The 24,285-nt window shown below is 36.9% G+C and overlaps 1 protein-coding gene across 3 annotated transcripts in view; it reads left to right on the forward strand.

The window, feature by feature from the left end:
• The first annotated feature begins 2,445 nt into the window (after positions 1–2,445).
• Positions 2,446–24,285, forward strand: part of LOC136856906 (calcium uptake protein 1 homolog, mitochondrial) — a 359,229-nt gene continuing 337,389 nt past the window's right edge. Inside the window, exons 1-4 of one of the 3 annotated variants that reach the window (XM_067135140.2) lie at positions 2,446–2,568; positions 3,699–3,980; positions 9,714–9,882; positions 16,721–16,880. In XM_067135140.2, coding sequence (XP_066991241.2) covers positions 3,712–3,980; positions 9,714–9,882; positions 16,721–16,880 — 598 coding nt within the window. In that variant the 5' untranslated portion in view covers positions 2,446–2,568; positions 3,699–3,711. Of the gene's footprint in view, positions 2,592–3,698; positions 3,981–9,713; positions 9,883–16,720; positions 16,881–21,621; positions 21,788–24,285 lie in introns of all 3 variants that reach the window. The other 2 variants (XM_067135138.2, XM_067135139.2) reach the window with 2 other exon arrangements.

Genomic DNA, 24,285 nt, shown 5'->3' on the forward strand with positions numbered 1-24,285 from the left:
AAGCTTGAAAGTTATACTTAGTACATATCTATATACATAAAATGTCTTAACTGATTGTCAGTCAAGACCCAGGCAAAACTACTCGACATAAAGAAATTAAATTTTAGGGTTACATCTATATATATGAAATAAGAGTTTACTGGGCGAGTTGGCCGTGCCACTGCCTCGGGGCACGCGACTGTGAGCCCGCATCCAGGAGATAGTGGGCCCGAATCCCACTGTCGGCAGCCCCGAAGATGGCCTTCCGCGGCTTTCCACCCTCACACCAGGAAAATACTGGGGCTGTACCCTAACTAAGGTCACGGTCGCTTCCCTCCAACTCCCAGGCCTCTCCCATCCCATCGCCGTCAGAAGACCCACCTGTGTCGGTGCGACGTAAAGCAACTAGAAAAAAAAAAGAGTTTTGTCTGTGCGTTGTAGAAGCTTGAAAGTTATACTTCATGCTGAGTAAAATGGTAGTTTAGGGGAAGGCCTAAAATGGAATTCTCAAATATTTATGTTATTAGTGGTCCTATGGATAAATACTACATAACTAAAGATATATACAATTACATTTTCTACCATTTATGTCTTTATACATTTTTAACGTACCGGTTATGATAAAAAAATATATTCATGAATTTGGATTTTTGTTGCTAAGTCCATATCAACACCGAGCCATGAAAAAACGGGTAAACAGAATTTAATAAAAATCGGCATGTAAAGTCGGGAAATAAGGAACTACAGTCTACGCTATGAATAATTTCATGTGCCCTGTTTGAAATAATAGTTTAGGGGAAGGAGACTAAAATTTTAATTTTTAATTACCTATGTTATTGGTCCTGTCGAAAAGTACTACATAAGTCATACAGAATATAATTTCCGATCATTTAGGTCTTATTCTGTTTTACCGTACCGACTATAATAAGATTGGTGGTGGTGGTGATTGTTTTAAGAGGAAGTACAACTAGGCAACCATCCTTTATATAACACTAATCAGAGAGGGGAAATGGAAGGGGTCCGACATTTTGAAAGTAAGGACTCACTTTACATTTGATGTCCTAATATCACAGAGTCGGAAGAAAACTAAATGTGAAAACCTACAATATAGAAAGCTCATACAATTGATCAATAATAACATTACATTGACCATTGTTTGTTGTGATGTGCTTTGTGTCTTCTGCTGCTTCTCATCTCCGATAGATGGGACTATTGCTGCGTACCGAGTATAACATCCTGCTTGATTACTGGCGGGAAGTAGCTGGGGAGTTAGATAACTCTCTTCTTTAGCATGACACTCGTCTGGTTCATAAATTTGCTGATAACTACTGGTACGTAACACAATGTTTCATCATAGTTTCCAGCTATTCGATCCGTGCTCTGAGGCAGTAATTGGAATGAGTAGTGTGCACACTTAAGGGAATAATGACAGACTGCGGTCTGGTAATTCAAGCTCTGGAACTTTGGACTGTTAGATCGGTAGTGTAGTACTGTTCGTTAAAAGTGATAAAATGTGCAGTTTTTCATTTGATGGAGTGTATCATATGATAGCATTGTCTTTAATCTCGACCTCCCTACTGACGTCATTGTAATGACCTTTGTAGACTTCAGTTGGGAAAAGCACAAAGACATTCTTTCTCAGGATTTAAAAAAGGCAGGTGGAGGGTCAGTGTCTGCCATTATAATGAATACTGCCCAACTTGATTCTGACTGGCAGTAGGCAAGTGGGCCTACCATCATAATAACAACTCCCCAACTTGATTGTGACTGATAGTAGGCAAGAGGGCCTGTCATTACACTGAAAATTCCCTAACCCAGTCTTCATATGTGAAAAGACGTATTGTGACTCCCCGTCGCGTTTTTGTGGCAACGTTAAGAGCTATGCAGTTTACGAGAATTCAGTGTACAGTGTAGAATTCCGTAGCGAAGCACGGGTACCTTAGCTAGTTTATATTACAATGCAGGTGCCCACCAAGGGACTATGTATGTATATTCCGTCGATAAGGGGGGAAAGAGAGGATGAGTTGTTTAAATGAGAATACCTACAGTATATATCTCAAAACCTTAACAGTTTACAGGCGTAAATTTTGGCATTTGGAATCTCCTTTAAAAATAAAGAAGTATTTTGTTTTCGGAAAAAACTCTTAAGAAGGGGGAGGGGGGAGAGATGACAATGGGATTGAATTCTTTTTATTGGGATACTTAAATCTCAAAAACTGAAGATGAAAATTGCTATTTGGAATTCCCTTTAAAAATAATGATACACGTTTCCTTTGTTTTCGGAAAATCTACTTCGGGGAAGGGGAAAGAAGTGAAAAATTGGTCGGTTTATCAAGCATTTCCTTGCTACAAATTTGGGGCTACATAATTTATCCATAATCAAATCGTAACTTTTCAGAAGAAATACGCCCTTATGTCATAGCCGACTACGTAGATGGCTCTGCCTTATGTAGTTAAGAATTTTCTTTTGTGAATGTTGGCGCACCTGAATATGGCCGAGCGAAAAACATTATACAGTCGTCTTGTTTGACAGGATTGAATTCAGTTTCAGATCCATTCAGATCCACTTGAAGTCTCTTAAGATTTTGGGTAATAAACTTAAACAATACGTGGTAAAATTCCGTTAATTTCTCTCTTTTTTTGTTTACGTAGTGTGGTCGATTTTCTTTCATTCATAATGCATTTTTAAAGTTAATTGATACTTATTATATCAATGAAATTATTTTTGGGTATGATGCGCAAAGGTATCACCGAGATATCACTATAAAATTTGTCACAAATGGAACATAACAATTGCTTTTACACATATCAAGTGAAAAATTCCTGGCACATTAAGAAATACCGTCGTTATTTGAGAAATATGAAAACATACTTAAGGCTTGTAGACAGGACTGGTTTATGTCGTATTCCGCTGCTGATGCCGTCTTTTGTTCTTTTCTTGAGGTCCAGGGCTAGCACCGAGGAATGCGAGTGCTATGTCTGTGGATTCTCATTATCTTTGTCCATTATGAGTAGAGCGGCTAGTTCAAAAAGCAAAATGGAGGTGAACAGTATTCATTTTTCGATGAGGCAAATGAACAGGTTATTGTTAAATTACAAGACTTTAAGCTATTGCCGAAGTAGCATGATCCCTGGACCAATAAATAACTTAATGAATCAGTTAGGGCACAAGTCCACAACTCGTCGTGATCAAAGAACTTCAGCGAACAAAGACATTACACACGAAATTGTTCAACGTGTGAGACAAAAGACATACGTGTGTCACTGTGAGCGTAACACCAAATGTACTTGTAAAGTGGTAAAGTACGCATACATAATATACTCCAAAAATGAAATATTTCTTAATGTGCCAGGAATTTTTCACTTGATATGTGTAAAAGCAATTGCTAGGTTCCATTTGTGACAAATTTTATAGTGATATCTCGGTGATACCTTTGCGCATCGTACCCTTATTTTTAATAATAACCTGAACATCAGATAATTTATTGTGATTTGATTTGAAACATCTTCAGAAAACTTCTTATAATTGAAGAAATGGCACCATAAACTTATATATCAGTTGTGTTGGAAGAAATATGTTTATTGAAGAATCAAAATAATTCTAACCTTGAATACTATGATAACCACATTCACGTTATTTGATTTGATATGTTTCTTTCCCGATGTCAGAATTGAAATCTATATAATTTATTGTCCTCTGTCTTCCTTCTTTTTTACAGTGCATGACTCGGTATGTGGCATAATTTCAGAAGTCTTGGAATATTGATTCATGCAGGACCACTGCAAAATCTACCTTTAGCAACACGTTTAGCATTGACTCAGCTGTCTCAAAGGCATGCAAGTTACGAATCATTCTTACGAAAATACCAAGTTTATAACGAACAACAGAAAAGACAGCACAAAAACTTTGGACACAAACCTACTCCAGTACCATTAATAAGCAAGTTATGGTATACCTTTGTGGGTATGGTATTTCTGGGAACAATTCTTAATTATGATGCGTAAGTATAACCAGATTGTTTTTTAAGTTACATATTTAAGAGTTTTTCTTTAAGATACCAAGTGTTTTCAAGCACTTCCTTGCTACAAATTTGGGGCTATATAAACCCAATTTATCCATAATCAGTTCATAAATTTTCATAAGAAATGTGCCTTTCTGAATTATGAGTGTTTCCCATTGAGTTGTTCTTTCTTGTTGTTGTTGTTTGGCATACAGAATTTGCTTCACTATTAAGGTTACTGGGATACCTCTCTTGGTGTAAAATGAAGGTAGAACTATAGTAACGGGGCCTCAAGGATTATTACGTAAAATATTACTTTAAATGCTGCTATTCTCATCTTAAAATGATCGTGGAAGAGAGATGTATTCAATATGCTTGCCCGGGACCAACCCACCCGCTCCTAGAAGTACATTTACTTTTATAACAAAAAAAAAGTTTTAGACGCCTACTCCATTGCTTATAACTGTGATTGGTTCATGTATGGGAGAGGATGACGTCATTGACACCTAGGATGAGGCCGAGATTTTGTTACCAACCATTGCAGAAGAAAAAAATATGAAGCGGCCAGGGAAGTTTAAAAGGCCGTGGCGCATACGGTCTGCCCGGCAAGAAAAAAGGTAGTTTAGTAGTTCTAATCTATCTCTGCACATTCAGACCAATCTCTGTCATGAGAACTCCCTTCGAGAGGCTCTTTTCTATCGCCGTGGCACATACTGTCCGCACGGCAAGAAAAAATATAGCCATATCAAACCAACAACCAACAGCTGGCAGCATTGTCATTCCTCTCGGCGCTCCCTCTCAGTGCTACTAGTGCGACAGTCAACGCGTGTACGCTATGTAGTGGTGGCTCGTGTTACTAAACCTTGAGGCCTCTTTATTATAGTTTTACCTAAATGAGCATGAAAGTGATAGATGCTAGACTAAATATTAATCCAGCTTGGCCTAAATTTCATTTTGTGGCTTAAATGGAAACATTTTTCAGTGGATTAGGTTTTATAAAAATAATTTAGTAATAATGCTGCAGATGTAGGTAATATTTGTAATGGATTAAATAATGCAGTCATTGAAAACATTGTCTTCTCAAGACAGTTCTGTAGTCCAAATGAAATGCTACAGAAGATTGTTTCACTGTGCAGTATAGGCCTACTGTGTATGACTCCAACAACCATAAAAGTAGTTTGCAAGACATAAAATCAACAGAATTATTAAACTGCGTAGCAAGTGGAACTGTGCCCCGGCTGCTGCTTTGTGTTTTCTTGAATACTAAAGACCATGCATCTCATTAAAATGTAAGCCTTCTCAATTATAATGCTATGCACGGAGTATACATTTTACTGCTGTTTGGCTTAGAATATACTTCACTTTCTGCTTCACTATTAAAGTTACTGGAATGTTACTCTATTTCATACCCCTCTTGTATTTCCATGTTAGGCAACTTCTTTTTTATACAATGTTGGAATGCAATTCTTTCATTTACATACTCAACTTGAGCTATTGGTTCAACATTCTGATTCCCTACAAAGTCTACTCCATTTCTTTTCTTTTTACTGTTACCAACCGAGTACAAGGTGTACCCCTTTCTTAGTTTCTTCATTCCTTTCCCTTTCTATTTTACATCATTTAATCCCAGGATATCCAGTTTTCATCTCTCTATTAGGTCAATCAATTAGTTTTCCTTCCCATTCATTGTTAAAATATTTATTGTTCCAAATTGGGTTTTGTTCTCTGATCTAACACCTGCACGAACATCAGGATTACCATCATACTGTGCAACTGTAGCGAGAGACTTGTCAATTCCATTTCCATTTTTAAACTTCCATCCGAGGATAGTATTATAGTTGAAAGCAAGTTTGAATTTACTCATCTACTGACCTGCTAAGGCCTAATGCATCTGAGGATTTTTCTTTCGGGATTTATTCCCTTAGCCTTTGAAGATCCCTCTTCTCCACAAGGCAGTGGTTTCCTCTTCTAATTTTCCCCAGAGAGGATGAGTTGCCTCATCCGCCATCTTTGCCATTCCGAAGGTCTCCTTCTCTGCCTAAGATGCTGTTAAGGTCTTCACCCATAACCCTGGGCATGGGTTCCACGTTATACTCCGTGAGACTGGGTCCCTGCTTGAACTTAGCTCTCCTTCACACCGGCCTACTCATGTGGAGGATACCCACTCCCCGCAACGTGGATGCGCCATACAAGAATTACTCGAGTGAAGGGTATTTAGAATCTCCTTTAAAAATAAAGACACATGTAATTTTTCGTTTTTGGAAAATCCCACTAGGAGGGGTGAAAAAGGTGTTGAATGGTTTTAATGAGGATACTTACATCTCAGAAACTGAAGATATTACAGACCTGAAAACTGGTATTTGGAATCACCTTTAAAAATAAACACGTATTTTTTCGTTTTTGGAAAATTCAGTAAATGGGGGTTAAACAGGAGTGACGAATGGGGTGAATTTTTAGAAATGTTTAGATTGAGTGTATCTACTTCTCAAAACTTTAAAAGTTTACAGATGTAAAAATTGGTATTTAGAATCTCCTTTAAAAATAAAGAAACATGTGTTTTTTTGTTTACAGAAAATCCCACTCGGAGGGGTGCAAAAGGGGTTGAATGTCTTTAATGAAGATACTTATATTTCAGGAACTGAAGGTATTACAGACCTGAAAATTGGTATTTGGAATCTCCTCTCAAAATAAACACTTTTTGTTTTTGATTTGGGAAAATCCAATTAATGGGGGTTAAACAGGAGTGACAAATGGGGTGAATTTTTAGAAAGACTGTATCTACAGTATATCTCGGAAACTTAAAATGTTACAGGCATAAAAACTGGTAATTGGAATTTCCTGTAAAAGTAAAGAACATATGTGATTTGTTTTCAGATACTCCACTTAAGGGGAACTAAAATGGGGGTGAAATTTTAAAATGACCATGTCCACAGTATATCTCAAAAACTCTCTATTAGAAATAAACATACATGTATTTTTTGTTTTCAGAAAAACCACTTGGGTGGTGGGTAAAAATGACTGAAAATGGGGTTAAATTATTTTTATTAAGATACTGATATCTCAAAAACTGAAGATGTTACCAAACCATACCAAACCCCATGGCACTACAGCCCTTGAAGGGCCTTGGCCTACCAAGCGACCACTGCTCAGCCCGAAGGCCTGCAGATTACGAGGTGTTGCATGGTCAGCACGACAAATCCTCTTGGCCATTATTCTTGGGCTTTCTAGACCGGGGCCGCTATCTCACCATCAGATAGCTCCTCAATTCTTATCACATAGGCTGAGTGGACCTCAAACTAGCCCTCAGGTCCAGGTAAAAATCCCTGATCTGGCCGGGAATCGAACCTGGGGCCTCCGGGTAAGAGGCAGGCACGCTACCCCTACACCACGGGGTCGGCTGAAGATGTTACAGACGTGAAAATTGGTATTTGGAATCTCCTTTTAAAATAAAGAAATACGTATTTTTTGTTTTCGGAAATCCACTTAAGAGGGGGGGGGGGGGAGGAATTGAAAAATTAGTTGAATTATTTGTATGAAGATATTATTATCTCATAAACGAAAGATGTTGCAGATGTGAAAATTGGTATTTGGAATGTGCTTTGAAAGTAAAGGAACACATATTCCTTTGATTTTGGAAAATCCAATGAGGGGCCGGGGGGGGGGGGTAAAGAATTAAAAAATTAATTGTATTAGGATATTTACTTCTAATAAAAACGGAAGTTGTTACAGACATGAAAATTGGTATTTGGATCTCTCTTAAAAACAAAGAAAACCACTTTTTTTTTGGGGGGGGGGAATCATCTTGGGGTTCTGGGGTGAAAAGGAGTTGAATTCCTTTTATGAGGACACATATTTCACAAACTGATGATGTTACAGTCATGATAATTGGTATTTAAAGGATCCTTTACTAATAAAGAATTTTTTTTTTCTGGAAAATTCACTTAACGGGGAGGAGTGTGAAAGGAAGTGAAAAAGAGTGAATTCTTTTTATGGAGATACTTATATCTCATAACTGAAGGTAACAGACATGAACATTGGTATTTGGAATCTCCTTTAAACATAAAGAAATGCGCCTTCTTTTTTGGGGGGATGTGTAAATCAACTTAACGGCGGTGGGGTGAAAAAGGAGTCGAGACCAATTGATTTTACTGTTCATAATGTACTTGATTCTGATCATAATTTGATCATTTTTAAACGTTCCTGCGTTCGTTTTCAAGAGACGTCTTTTTCTTTGGTGAAGTTAAAGTTAGATTATAGTAGATTCTCCTGGCATATAAATAAAAATTTAAACACATTTGAAATAAACGATAGGAATGATACTGACTATGCAATTGTTCACCTCTATAATAAGGTCAATAATGCATGAATGTATGTCATTCGTATCACCAGAAATACCATCCTTTGTTTACGCGCGACAATGGTGCTGGTCACATTGTCAGCAATGACAATGGCAGCAAATGTAATTTATTGCCAATTAGTGGTCTTGCATCTTGCTGCGGGCTCCAGAACATCAATACTACTACTACTACTACTACTACTACTACTACTACTACTACTACTACTACTACTACTACTACTACTAATAATAATAATAATAATAATAATAATAATAACCTAAATTCAACTAATATCACCCACAATAATAATAATAATAATGTTTTGGACCGTCGTCAGAATGTGCGGACAATGCTGGAAATGGGTCTTGGCCGGTTAATGACTATGAATGCAGTCTGGCTGCGGGTTCAGTACCCTCCAAGGCATCCCAGACGACACCATGCCGGATCTCCTCAAGAATTTGATCTATATTAAAAATGCTTATAGGAAAAGATGGCAAAGATTTAGGGACCCTACTGACTGGGTGGAATACCTGGAGCTAGCCCGGGAAGTACGAAATTGATTGCTGAAAAGAAAGATTGATAAATGGGAGGAGCTTTGCCGTAATCTCTCAGAAAACTAGTCAGATCACAAATTTTGGCAGATTCTCTCAGAAAACTAGTCGGATCGCGAATTTTGGCGGATTATATATAAAACGTTAACCATTCAATTATAAATTTCAGTATTATACTGTAGCGAAGCACGGGTATCTTGCTAGTATCTTATAAATGTCTGAGCAGTTACATAGACTTTATATTGTAGCTGTAAAGTTTACTGCAGTTTGTCTAATATTTTTATTAACATTTTTATCTGCATGTTTCCTCAAATAATCATTTATTTTGTACAAAGCTATAGCTGCAATGAGACTCAAACTCACGTCGAGGTTTACAGACAAGTACGGTGACCACTCGATCACAACCCCAGTTGACTGCAGTGTCTCCAAGTATATATGCATTGGAATCAGGGATTCATCAATTTTTCAGAAATGATTAGGTTGCCTTTTAGTGTTCTATCACCTCCACTTGGTCCAAAGTGGATGCTGCATCGTGACTCAATGTTTTCTAAAACTAAACCCTTATACACGAGTTACTGATGAGTGTCCCTCGACATGTACATTGAAGCTCATTGAAATCGGATAGATACAGAGTCTGGCCTCTCCTTGTGAGCTATTGGTTTTGACTTTACTTCCAGCACAATGTACTTAACATGACGTACTAAGCTGGAAGTATATCAAGTACAGTGCAGTCGTGAAAACTAAATATTCACATGCAAACTTTAGTTTTTTACTACATAATACCATCTACTACAAAGAGGATTAATAGAATAAAATATTGACATTTTGTTTTCAATAATTTCAAGGCTGAAGAAGCAAATATTTCCTTCTGTGGATGCAGCTTCACAGTTAGATGAGAGCCCATCTGGAAAAGTTGTAAAAGCAGAAGAAGATGATGGAAGTGGGGATGATGATGATGCCGAAGAAGCTAAGAAGAAGCGCAAGAAGGGGAAAGTTGGTTTCCGTGATCGCAAGGTAATGTTTTTCATAATAAACCCAGTCTCGCATGGCCTTTGACTTCATGAAAATGAAAGAGAATTGAACCCAAGACATCTTTAATGGGATATGATAAGTGTGTGCAGTTTTTGTTAGAGCAGATACATGAATGTCATTACTTTTTTTAAATATAATATTGTAATAATTCAGTTTGGTCCAAAAGGAAAATTTTTCTTTGTTAGTGAATTTTTTTAATGATTTTGTTTGTTTTGTTCTGTTTATCACCTCTTTAAATGTTAACAAGGGTTGAATTGGATTCATTTTCCTGAAATATAGGTTCTCCATACTTAGTGTGTTGGGTATTCAGAACAAAGGCTCGTTTGATTCTCAAGAGCTCCATCATCAACTATCGTATATGGCCTAGGCTTCACTGAAGAGGCATACTAGGGAAATGAGCGATTTCCTGTTGCTTTCCTCACTGAGCCATAAGTTACTATTACATATCAGTCTGCCTAGCCCACGGAAATGCACTCACCAACTAACCTTACGAGCGGCTGTTTTCACACCATTCATAACGGAGACTGGTTGCATAAGGAACAAAGGAACAGCATTATTATAGTTTGTCTCTACCTTAGACTGCAGTACGGTATGGAGTTACATGGGCATCCAGTGACTCTTTCCAACACACATTGTACCATTAGTGTTGCCCTTGTCTTCTCGTGCACTGCTGCTAAATATTCATAAATATTAAGTATCAAAAATATATTAATATTAACCTTTTCACTGCCGAGTTTTGATGATCTGGCGAGCCCTCTGGGCTGTTTTTTTTTTTTTTAAGGAAGGAGTACTTTTATACTTACATATTTACTGATACTATTAATGGAATGCATTTTGTTCCCTTAGCACAGCAGCCCAATATGGTGTCGGGGATGAAGTGAGATTATATTTTACTCCATATTTTTATGGCCGGATGCCCTTCCTGATGCAAACCTTAGTTGAGAAGATAATGAATCTGAAATGAATGGTGGTAAATGAAACTGGGTAAGGAAGTGGAAGGAATCGGCTATGGTTTATGAATAGGAACTATCTCGACATTTGCTTGGGAGTGCAAAAAAAAAAAAAAATTCAGGACAGCTGACGGTGGGGTTCGAACCCACTCGCCTACCGAATGCAGAACTTGGCTCCATAGCCGTAGCATGTCAATACGCGCGCTACTCTGCTCGGTGATACTATTACTGAAATATAATTTAAAATTGTTGATCCAAGAACTGGTAATATCAAAATCATTTACATTTGAGGAAAAAATAATTTATCTGAGGAAGGGGTGACAATTCCACATGAGGTTCATCATTACTACGTTGTCTCGCAGTTTCTTGTAGTTCAATATCGCCAGTTAGATGTTCTCCACCTTCATTATCAAAATATAGCTCTCCAAAATCACTATTTATGAGGAAAAATTCAATTTCTTCTTCAACCAGAGATAAACGTATACTTCAAGACGCCATGATGGCTACACGTTAGCGGGAAAGATGTTCCACTTCAGCAAAGCTGAAATAACACCAGAACGTTTTCAAAACACGCGAAATGGAGTGGTATATCTGCCGTACAGGACTTGTTTGAGCATTTCCATGGAATCTCAAAGCATGACACTATATTGCGTTCATTTGCGAGATCGGTGAAGTACACACTGCACCAAAACATATATATACGGGTTTGGCGGACGAGGCACGGCGTTCAATAATGTATATATACGGCTTTGGCAGTGAATGGGTTAAAATGAAGAAATATGCAAACTAGATTAAAGCTCTTATATATATTTAACAAAGCCGAGCTTTGCTCGAAATTACATTGACCTTCATCAGAGCATGAGAAGTTTTGCCTCCGACAGTGAGCAAAGAAATTTTTCGAAGAAATGTGGAAGTCACGACCATACTATCCACGGCCCCCCACTAACTGGACTCGGGGATCGTCGTGCTAAGCCATGAAAACCTATGTTCTTTTATATTATATATGAATATATTACAGTAGAGTCTCGCTCAACCGATGTTCGCTTATCCGACACTGGTAGACTTAATTGAACTTTTGATGGAGACTAAATTCTGGGACACCTGGTGTGGAGGGTGCGTCTGTGGGACAAGTACTGGCCTGACTGCTGGTGGTAGCACCAATTTTTTCTCAAGGACAGGTGCAGCAAGTCTTCAGTCATTGTTCATTGTACACTGACCATACTATCCACGTTAGCGGGAAAGATGTTCCACTTCAGCAAAGCTGTGAGCAGTGGCTGTGCATGTGACAGATGTAACATGGAACGTCGTCGTGAGCTGACACCGAACGGGGTATGGTGGTCGGTGCCCGACGGATGTGAAGTGCGATTTCGGAAGTGGTGCGGGAATTCGGCTTCACACGATCAACCGCATCCAGGGTGTATCGTGAATGGTTGAATGCGGGTGTCACCGTTCACAACAGATGAACGACCAGCCGTCCAGCCACCCTCGATGACCGTGACCAGCAACATCTGAGACGGATTGTCGATAGTGATGGACAGGCAAGCGTGCAACAAAACAGGCTCAATTCAACCCAGGCCGTGCTGGACACATCTCCCAGTGGACAATCCGTAGGAACATGGGTTCTATGGGGTATGGGAGCCGGCGCAGCACACGGGTGCCACTGTTAACCCAATGTCATCGGGCACGACAACGCGCATTTGTCGCCAGTCACCAGGGATGGACACTGGAACAATGGCGTAACGTGATATGGTCGAACAAATCACGGTTTCAACTGCACCATGCTGATGGGAGGCACCGTGTATGGCGCAGACTACATGAAGCGATGGATCCCGCCTACCTCGAAGGTGTGGTCCAGGGTGCTGGTGTCTCTGTTATGGTCTGGGGTGCATTTTCCTGGTATGGAATGGGTCCCCTAGTTGTTCTGGAAGAGACTTTGAATGGTACGCGGTATGTTGAGCTGCTTGGAGACCATCTCCACCCATTCTTGGCCTCCCAGGCGGTGATGCAGTGTTTCAAGACGATAACGCACCGCCACATCGCTCCCATGTTGCCCGGGAATGGTTCCAGGAACATGCAGCGGAGGTCCAGTGACTGCCATGGCTTCCCAGGAGCCCAGATATGAACCCTATCGAGCATATCTGTGATGTCCTGGAACGCAGGCTCCGTGTCATGGATCCTGCACCCACGAACAGACCAGCATTGGCGGCTGCTCTGCAAACGATGTGGTGTCAGCTGCGTCCAGAGGACTACCAGGGACTTGTCGACTCACTTCCACGGCGTCTCACTGCAGTTCGCAGGGCCAGAGGAGGCCCCATACGCTATTAGGTGACTATCCCATGATATTTGCTAAGTCAATGTAAATTTGGCGACAAAAAACACAGTAAGTACTTTTTAATCAGTCACACGTAAACTCACAGCATTCACAATGAAACGAAGCTTGCCGCCACTTTGCTGTCAAAACAAGAACATAAGGACTCAAATACTTGCATGCAAGACTGATTATGTGACATAGGCAACAATTCCGCAAAATATACTACTTCATAGGTGGTTATTTCCTGGGTATTGGTAGCGCACACTGCGTTTGGCTCATGAAAACTCAAAATATTCTTAAACGAGGAACAGGAAAGAGCAGGAATATACATTATTACTGAGAAATCCGAAAAGAAATATTCTGAGAATTCAGATTGTAATGGCATTCCTTGTGTATCCTTTTGAACACTTCATACACTTACATTTAAAAATAAACAAAAAATCATAATTTGTGGTGTGCCATTCGTAAACGTGAAATTTGGGGAAATTCGTAATTATTATGACTGCTATAAGAGGTTTGATATATTTTTTGGTGCTGAGGACACTTTAGCATATACAAAAGCTCTTAGATATACAAATAGATCCAATGACTTGCCTTTTCTTCTAGATGCAAGAGAAAATACGACAGTATTTGCGAATAATTTATTATGCTGCCTAACTTAATAAATGGCTTATCAAACACTACTGAACTTTTCCCATTTGAAAACAACAGCTTTCCAGAATTACAGTGCTACCATTGCTTCACTGAAATTCATAAGGAAGTTGTTCGATGTTCAGGACATAAAAAGCACTAATGCACATCACCATAAAGAGAAAATGCTTTTTTTTTTTACATAAGCAATGAGATACTGTCTTGGTTGGAAAAGTAATTTCTAGTGCGTCTGGTGGAAATTAAATATACAGTGGTTAGAAGGTTACTGGGATTGGGTAAAGAAGTATATGGAGCTATTCTACTAAGTACTTCCTTGACTGTTAAATGCATTGAGGATTTCATTTTTTACTAACTAGAACATTTAAAAGCAATCCACTAGAGACATTCTTCAGTAAATTAAGATGTATTTCAGAAAGAATTGTTATACTGGATTGTAGGGCAGTAATATTCTACATGAATAGGATACTGAAAAGAGGCTTATTTTCATTGTCATAGCACATTCACAGAAATAAAAGACAAATTGAAATAAAGATCACTTCTGGTGAGAAGGCGCAAAGGAAAGTGGTTATACAGAATTATATTCCAAGCGCAGAGACGAATATCTTAAACAACTTCAATGAATGTAATGTAAGTTGAATTGTCCTCTTGTCTTCATTAATTTTCTGTTTTTTATGATTTACATGCTCTCACTGTTTATCTGAATTTCAGGTCTTGGTTTAGTTACTGTAGAACCAGCATCAATGGCATAGTTTTATAGTACATCAAGTGTAAAATGAAAATGTAAATTGAGCTATCAGCCGACCAGCAAGAGTAAAGTTACTTCCCCACTGAAAGATTTAATTTATACCAGAGATGCTTCAGATAAGCTTCATTATGCAGCTGAAGAATTAGTGTGGATAATGACCATAATTTTCTAATTCTTGTGCGAAGCTGCAAAATTTGTGTCTACCAGTGTATGTGAAAGAGTGAACTTTTTCTGCTTGTACTGAAAGAATCTCATTTACTAATATGCACCTCATCTTATGTCAAGCAGTCATAATGAGCAGTTAAGCGAACTGACTTGTAAAATAATTCCAGTCATTCTTGGCAAAATTGCTTGCAAAACAACAGAACAATTTGAACATGGAAAGAACCTAATTGGAATGGTCGGAAGAGTTTAAGCTGTCCACAGCAAATGCAGAGATGGTGAGAGACATCATTGCAGCACTCTGTGCTATGTAGTGGGGGATTATAATACCACTGAGTTTTTGTGGTTCTGGCTGAAGTGGCATGGTGTTATAAGCATAGCACGTATTCATATGTGCCTCATATTGTTACATTACCCTGGGAATGCCGGAGTTTTCAATTTTTTTAAATTTACTATTCCCAGCATTCTCATAGGCTATTTGAAATCATTTTAAAAGTAATTTTTCTAGAAACTGGATGGTTGGTTTTTAAATGAGGGCCTAGTACCATACAGTACCACTTTTGAGTAGGGTTACCATACGTCAGCATTTATGCACATGCCCATATTTTCGATATTTAATGTAGCGTCTGCGTATATTTTTACTATTTCTGCTAATGTCTGCGTTTTTATTTTTTGGAAGTAAGAATTTTTTATTTTTGTTTTCATCTCATATAATCAATAAGTTATTTTTTTTATATAGGTGATTGAATTACACCGTTTGTTATTCACTTACAGTCAATCTGTTACGTTAGTAAAACCTAAAATATCGATTTACATTGCTTACAATCAATGTATCTTTTTAACTAGCTTAGAGATAGATGCAATAGTTGTGTAATAGTGAAGAACAATTTAGTGAATTACTTGTAATTGCGCAGTTCTTCTTTGCAGTGCCAGCAACATTGTGACTGTGTGCCACTTCCTCTGTACTGTAGTCTAAAGTAGAGAAATTATAGCATTGCTCATACCACAATCAGTGAATGGCTGAATAATTATGTCAACAAAGTAATGAATCAGTGCTGTAGTAGACTTCAGTGAAATCTATAATTTGTTCCTGCAATGTACTGTATTATACCTGATGTTGATGTGCTGTAAACAAACACGTTCAGATACTACATTGTGAGAATTCCAATGTGATGCAAATTACTTCCCACTCACTTTGGATGTGCTACTTAAAATGTGCTCTAAGATCTGTTATGGCACAAAAATTTTAGATAATTTAAATCTGAAAGTAAGGTTAAATACTGCCAGATTCTTACATTGAACATATTGAAAGAGAGTTTTAACATGTTTTTTATGCAGTTTACATTTTACTCATCATATTGCAGGTTTGACGTTACATTGGACTTGCTTAAAGAATTTAGGTATCACATTAAACCAGTCTTAAAGCTTGCTCGTTCGGAGGGTATAAAGAAGACTTTTTAAACTCGTACAGCCAAGTGTACTTTGGTACTATTTACAGGTATATACCTATGTTACTGTAGTTTTTTTGTTGGTATGTAGTAGAATTTTGTTGAGGGTTAAGATTGCGAAAGTTATCATGAAACTTAAATTAAGTATGCATTTCCCTGAAGTGAATACAAAAGGAAAGTTATTGCTAGCTCCATAATTTAAGCTTTGAATGATGTAATCCTGTTCGTGTAGACTTACCACCTTTAATGCCAATGGCACATAATCTCAAAAATGTATTTATCCTGAAAAATGGGAATCTGTATAAAATGTCAATGAAGTTTTTACCTATAGATTTCAGATATGAGTATAGTATAAACCTTGATTTAAATGAATAAGAGGAGCAGAATGATGAATTTTAAAACTGTGTGAGTGTATACAATATTCAGTATGTACCCAGGTAATATTGTGATTTATCATGTTACTTAACTTTAAAAAAATTGAAAATGTATATGAAATACAGTGTTGAATATTTTGAATTATACCATTGGCAATTGTGTGAATATGGCATTACAGATAATAGAGTACGAGAATCGGATACGCTTGTACTCTACTCCAGATAAAATTTTCCGTTACTTTGCAACCGTTAAAGTCATCAGGGGCACAGAGGTGGAGATATTCATGACTCCTGATGATTTGCTGCGCTCCATTTCTCCTGGTGCCAAGCAACCTGATGGTAAGAGGCGATATCACTCATCGCAGTGAGTGCTTCCCTTGTGGATTAATGGTTCTGCTATCTCGGCAGCTAATATCTCTTGAGAACTTGCATTGCCTACTTCACACAGCTTAAAGGGGAAGGTTGCACATTAATTAAACAAACTGCCTTTGAATTTCTTTTGCATGTTTCAGGAGAAGGCAGATGATATTTCATTATGTGGGAATGATGCTTCATTCTACTAACTGGAAAGCTTTACCCTTACTTACAAAATTTCTCATAAATGTTATCATTTATCATGTCAATTAAATCTTGTGTTTTAGACATATTGGTAATGATTTATTATTAATGCCGTTAGTAATGGCGAAGTTAGGGTTCCTGGTCGTCTCTTACTCTTTACCATAATACAAAAATATGATCATAATATATTACAAACAAAAAATTTTAACCTATGGTAATAATCGTACTTTAAAAATGTAACTTAATTCAACTACTGTAAGTGTATCTATATACTCTAACTTAAAATCTTAAGAACAAATATAAACATTTACCCACACAAACGCTCATCGTTCACTCAGGCGGTTTTATAGTCTAGGAAATAATTTCAGCAAGTTGATCTAAAGTTCAATTTTGTAGATTTTCTTATATTTACTGTGATAGAATTTCAGAGCCTGGCACCCAAAACTTGGAATGACCAGTTGAAAATAGTATTTTTGTTGTTGGGAATGGCAATGGTATGGGAGCTGGAACGTGTATTATGGTCATGAAAAGAGGAAAGTGAGTTAAGCAAAGAAGAGAGATAGTGGGGTTGTGATTCATTCAACAGTCTATAAACTAGAGTGGCTGTGTGTAACTTAGTTTGTTGAATTTCGACCAGACTACTATTTCAGAGTGGAGTGTTATGTGAGCAGAGTAATTTTATGAAAATATGAATCTTGTGCATGAATTAAATGCTTTTTGTAGCTTACTAGTCTGTTCAGTAGTCACATCAATACGTACCTGATCACAATAATTAAATAATGGGAGTGTGAATGTCTGAACCAATAAAATATTTAAATTTAGTGGGAGATAGGATTGTTGATATTTGAGAGGATGAAGAGAAGGATGTACTCTCCTGCATACATTCATTGTGTGTTCATTCCATTTTAGATTTTCAGTCATAATGATACCAAGGTTTTTTAACTGCATTTGAGAAAGTAATATTAAAACCACTTACAACGAAACCCTTCCATCTGCGAGTCTCCGATCTGATTGAGATTTGGTACGACGAGTTCAGTAGGAATGTTCTATTCAGCCATATCAAAATTAGAGAAATCTGAAGTCTGTTGTGCACACTCACCGACAGTGCGAGAGTTCAAGGATTCAAAGATCGTGTGCAAAATCATCCATGATCGTAATTTAAAAAAGATGGATGCACCAAGCAGCCCAATGGATACATTTTTCTTCTTTCAAGGTTTCCAGTTCGTGGGTGGATAAATATAAACAGCCTTGTAATATTGTGACAAAAATTACAAAGTTTGTCACAAAATGATACAAAATGATTTCAACAGTATTATTGACATTACATTGTTGTATAAGAACAATCAGGATCCTGATCTATTTTTCTTTCAGGTATGAGATTTTTAGGCTGATGATGCCCTCATTATGGGTGAAACATGTCCCTATATCTAATATGTTAAGAACTATTTCTTAAATTTAAATAAAAAGCTCTTATGTATTGAACAGGTGGAATTTATAATCTAGTATTATTATTTGACTTTAAGTACATTTCAATATGAACCATAACATGAGATTTGTAACAAGTAACATTACATGAATGTCGGGACAAGACAGGCACAATCACTTAACACATTAATGCACGGTTACACTGTGCATCCTATTATATCAGCAGATGGACATCTCTTACCAGTGGTTCTTATTGTTTTACAAGGAAAAATGGGTTTTTTGGCTCAAGTGTTAAGAAAAACTTGTTCCAAGCTCCTAAATATGTCATTGCCTCTAAATCCGGAAAATTAGACAAATATTTTTCAGTAGTGGCTAGACAATGTATATTTTCCCAATGTACCTGATACAAGCCTGCTTAGCCTTGACTTGTGGAATGGTTGGACAGAGAACAACATTAAAATGGAATGAGTTGAAGGAAAAGAAATATTTGTAAAGACAATTCAGGACTCATCCAGCCTCTACATGTTTATGGATTCTGTGTGTGGAAACAATTCATCAGAATCTTTTACGATTTTGTTTTGCTCCACAATCTGAACCTCAATATTCACAAGAGAAACAATATAATTCTATGGAGAAGATGAGAAAGCGAGTTATTAAGAAACCAGTGGTAGCCCTGGACTATAATAAGAATATGAGAGGGGTGGATAAGAATGATAGTCAACTTCACAACTATAAAAGTGCTCAGGAACGTCTCAAGAAGTATTACCAAAAGATGTTCTGATACTTGTTTCATATAGTTTGCCTAAATGTCTACGTCCTCTACAAGAAACAAGGCGGGAAACTTCAGAGACTTGATTTCCAATTGGCACTTGGTGAGATATTGTCATCGTCTGGAGGGGTGGTGCAGCCAACAATAGGTCGACCTAAATCATCAAAGCCATCTCGTTTCCTCAGCCGCTGCTTTCTGGAAAATATTCTCAGCACAGCGTCAAGGAAAAATCCTCTCCGAAGGTGTGTTGTGTGTTGGTCCCAAGGGAAGAGGAAGGAAGGCTTTGTGTGTAACACCTTGTGAAGTTATCAGACTGTGCCTCTTATAAGGGCTTCTGATAAGTTCACCTGCATACACCACAGCGTCAGTGGGTAGGGTCTGACACATCCCACTCTGATGAGTCTAGTGTCAGACCTAAGACAAAATGCTGGTTAATAGAGAAAACACCTGAAAAGCCTTACATCTGATATGTTTTTGACATTTTTAACATGCTCTATTGGTGAAAAATATCTAAATTCCCTCCACGGGAATTTAGAATTTTCCATAAATGGTATGTTCCGAGCTGTCAGCGGAGAGATCGCGTGGAATGACATTAGTAGACAAATAAGTTTGAGTGGCGTTTATAAAAGTAGGTAAGATCACAATATGAAGATAACATAGTGGTGAAAAAAATCTTTGAATCACCAAGCTCTCTCAACTTTAATCGAAAGTGTTTACTTCCTTTGCAAAGAAGAGATCGCGTATACTACTAAGTATGAAACGATAGGATAGTTTTAAAAAATAACAGTAACCTTGTAAACTGAGTTGCCTCAAAGTGCAGATCTACATATGTTGAGTTGGAGTTGGAGGGGGTAGAATAACATCCATGGAATTCGAGAGGACAAACTGGAGCAAATGTTCATTTATAGGAAGGGGAGTTAGGGATTGGAATAACTTACCAATGTTCAATAAATTTCCAATTTCTTTGAAATCATTTAGGAAAAGGCTAGGAAAACAACAGATAGTGAATCTGCCACCTGGGCGACTGCCCTAAATGCAGATCAGTATTGATTGATTGATATTGATTGATAGATATTTTACTTCTCCTGCTTTTTACTGACGTGAATGTTAACACCTAAAGATGATTTACATAGCTTAGTACAAATAGGGTATAGTAATTCTAGGTCAGACTGTGTATCATTAGTACTGGACATTCTTTATCAAATCTATGCCCAACGATGAAATGAAGATTTATAACAAAAAATGTAGCCCCAATTATTGATTTAGAATGGCTGTAGTTGTATTCAGATCTGTTTATAATTTTAGTGCTCGAGTGATATGTTTATGAACGTAAAATGAAGCATTTCAAGAAAACTCATTAAAATAGTCAACACACAGATGACCTAACCAGAATAAAATAAAAATCACATGACACTAATTTTCTTACAGCTCACATACAGTCGAAACAGCGTGACGATTGTTCATTCAGTGATGTCTATGTCCATGTGCAAAGACAAGATGCTCCACCTAATTGTTAATATCACAGTTAAACTCTCATGATGAAAAACAGCAAAAAATAAAATAAAACAAATGAACAGAATAAACAGAAAAAGAAATAAAGCTAAATATAAGCAAAAGTGCTAAATTTTAATTTGTTATATTGCAAGTGCAAAATTCTTTAAAATGAAATAATTTAACACACATTACATAGGGAGAACTTTGCATATCTGAACATTTTGTTATATTGGCATTCATTACAGCAAGATTTTACAATAGCAAATACTTACTCAGGAGCATGCAAAGGTACTTTTCTGTGAAAGACGGAACTATTGCGGTGTTCATCCAACATTGTCCTTACCCTCATATTTCCCAAATCTAGATTAAAATAGATCTAGTCCCCTGAATGAGTGCTGATGCCTGATTATATGATAAATTGGAGAAGCAGAACCAAGTTTTACATGAACTGAGAGGAAAGAGAAGAACAGAAGGGATTCAAATTGACAAGGAAAGAGAAGGTTATCCATGAAAAAGGACTGATTTAATTGCCTTGTATTACATATAGGTACTACAGCCATGCACATTCTGGGTCTTAACAGAGTTTCTGGGAAAGTCCCAACCTCATATAGTGAATCACCTGGTGACCATGATCATTAAAGCGTTGCAGTCTACGCGGTCTAAAGTGAATAACAAGATTTTATTGCCTTTATTGCTAACTGTGTATGCTTTGTGGTGTTCAGTGAAACTAACAATTTGCTCGCTTGCTTTACTGTTCTAATCTTGTACCTCTTACTAATATAACCCTGCAATAAAATCCTGCTTTTTTTCTGCATCTCTTTCCTGCTACTACAGATAATCGAGTATGAGAACCGTATACGTCAGTATTCAACTCCGGACAAAGTGTTCCGCTACTTTGCTACTTTGCAAGTGATACATCCAAATGGAGAAAGTCATGAAGTCTTCATGACACCAGATGATTTCTTAAGATCGATGACTCCTGGGCTTAAACAACCAGATGGTATGCTCTCTAAAATGAAGTATGGCTTAATTATTGCAATTGTAACACCTTCAAGACATATTTTTGTCTCAGTTTGGAATGCTAGTAATTTTGATCAGGTTGGAATGTTGTTCTATTTGTAAATGCATACTTTTAAAGAATTCAGTTATTTCCTCTTTAATAAATGAGAAGTTGTGACCATGATAATTGAAAATGTTAACATGTTGATTTAATTGATATTCCTTTCAAAGAAATAAATATGGAGCTTAGTTCAGTATTTAAATAAAAAGTAAAATTAAACTTGGATATAACTGCAAAAAATATTGTAAAATGTTAAATTACTGTACATTACTGTATGTGATGTTTGTTCTGAGAGACAATAAAGAAGGTTCATGCTCCAGCATAAAAAAAGATACTCTTGGAAGTGAAATTCGTACATTTTTAAAAAATGAGTTTTGAATATATATTTTTATTGAAAAGTAATTAAATGTTATATTTCAAACATTTTAAAAATGAGAGAAATGTGACATTGTTCAATGTGATCACTTACTAATTGTTGCTTCAAAAACAGTAATTGAACTGCTTTCCTTAAGTTGTTTTGTTCCTCATAAAGTAAAAGCTGTGACATTAATACGTGTTTTTTAATTTTTTAATTATAATGGAAGCCATTTCTCTTTAGTTCTGACCTAATTTATAATTGTGAGGTTCTTCAGTCTGTTGAAACTGATTCAGTAGAAAATAAATTTAGAAAATACCTGGAAAAAAACCACATATATAACAGTATCTTTTTCAGGTATGATCTGTTAATGAAAGTTTTCTTTTCAGGTATATTCTAAATTTGTTATACTAAATTAGCTTCAATAGACTAAAGAACCTCACAATTATAAATTAACATTTATAAGCATAATGCACTTTTTGCAATGTATTTTTGTCTGACATCATAACAAACTGAGAAGTTGAACTCATTACTTAATGTAAATTACATTTCTGACACTTTTCAACACAGTGAAATCTCTATACACCAATGACCAATACGATAATCCCCTCTGTAACGATAAAAAAATATTTTGGTCTCAGCATTAATTTGAATGAAAAATTCCTCTTGATTTAATGTTTACATTTCAGACCCTGGTGATGTGCTTTCCTCTTGATACTGTGATAATCCAAGCACAAAAATTATTAGGAACATCTGTTACTGCCATGCATAGATTGGACTTTCCTATTGTGTAAGCATAACAAGCAAGTAGCAAGCAACTGTATACTGACTCGAGGGATGGGTTTGTTGAGCAACTGTGGGAACTCAGCAGCTACAGAATTCCAGTAGGATGTAGGTTGTGTGCATACCAGAAGGATTTAAACAGGAGTACTGTAACTATTGGACGGCTGCTTAAAACATTTTTTATTTCTTTCTGATAACACTGTTGTACATTCCAAGGACTGTTGTTACTATAGCAGTGAATCTCGATGCAATTAGGTCTTAGTGTGTTTCTCTGTCTGTGAAGAGGAATGTGAAACATGCTTTCATTTCATATTTCTCTAACTACAGTAGTTTACAATAGGGAAATGCTGCATAGTGTGAACAACAATTGTGTATTATCACTGCCGTAAATGCAGATCAGTATTGATTGATTGATTGATTGATTGATTGATTGATTGATTGATTGATTGATTGATTGATTGATTGATTGATTGAAATTACAATTCTGTGGTCAATAGGAGTGTACCCTGCTGGACACAGGTAAGGTATTGTCATTTTAAAAAATTGTGTGTTTCTGTTGGTGCCAACATCATATTAGTGGAAATTAAATGATATGATAATGTGGCAGGTAGTTAATGTAGTTCGCCGGGCTGAGTGGCTCAGATGGTTAAGGCGCTGGCCTTCTAACCCCAACTTGGCAGGTTCGATCCTGGCTCAGTCCGGTGGTATTTGAAGGTGCTCAAATACGACAGCCTCGTGTTGGTAGATTTACTGGCACGTAAAAGAACTCCTACAGGACTAAATTCCGGCACCTCGGCGTCTCCGAAGACCGTAAAAGTAGTTAGTGGACATAAAGCAAATAACATAACATAGTTAATGTAGTTCAGTTTTCAGATGTTGTTGTGTTTACCAATTGACAAGAGTACCCATTCTTCTAAATCTCTCTTTGGTACGATAACTCCCTCTACAACTTTCTTTGGCCATGCGGTATTGTTGTATCGATATTTCACTGTACTAATAAACCCGTTCCTCAATTATTACTATTATTATTATTATTACTGTTGTTGTTAAGAGACTGAAGTAACCATGTGCTCGGTAAACTCTTTCTTGTGCTTCAAAGTATATTTGTACTTAAAGAATATGAATTGAAAAACTGAGACAAAAATATGTAGTAGTGAGCAGAGTTTGTTTACTATGTAATAATTATGCAGGTCATATTTTGGAGATAACCAGTATTGATGACTAAAAAAGAAATTTTGATAAACCTTAAGATGTGACTGTAGGCAAATTATTTCTAGTTTTTTTTTTAACATAATTCTTT

Source organism: Anabrus simplex, chromosome 1 (assembly GCF_040414725.1).
Source record: "Anabrus simplex isolate iqAnaSimp1 chromosome 1, ASM4041472v1, whole genome shotgun sequence".
Classification (NCBI taxonomy): domain Eukaryota; kingdom Metazoa; phylum Arthropoda; class Insecta; order Orthoptera; family Tettigoniidae; genus Anabrus; species Anabrus simplex.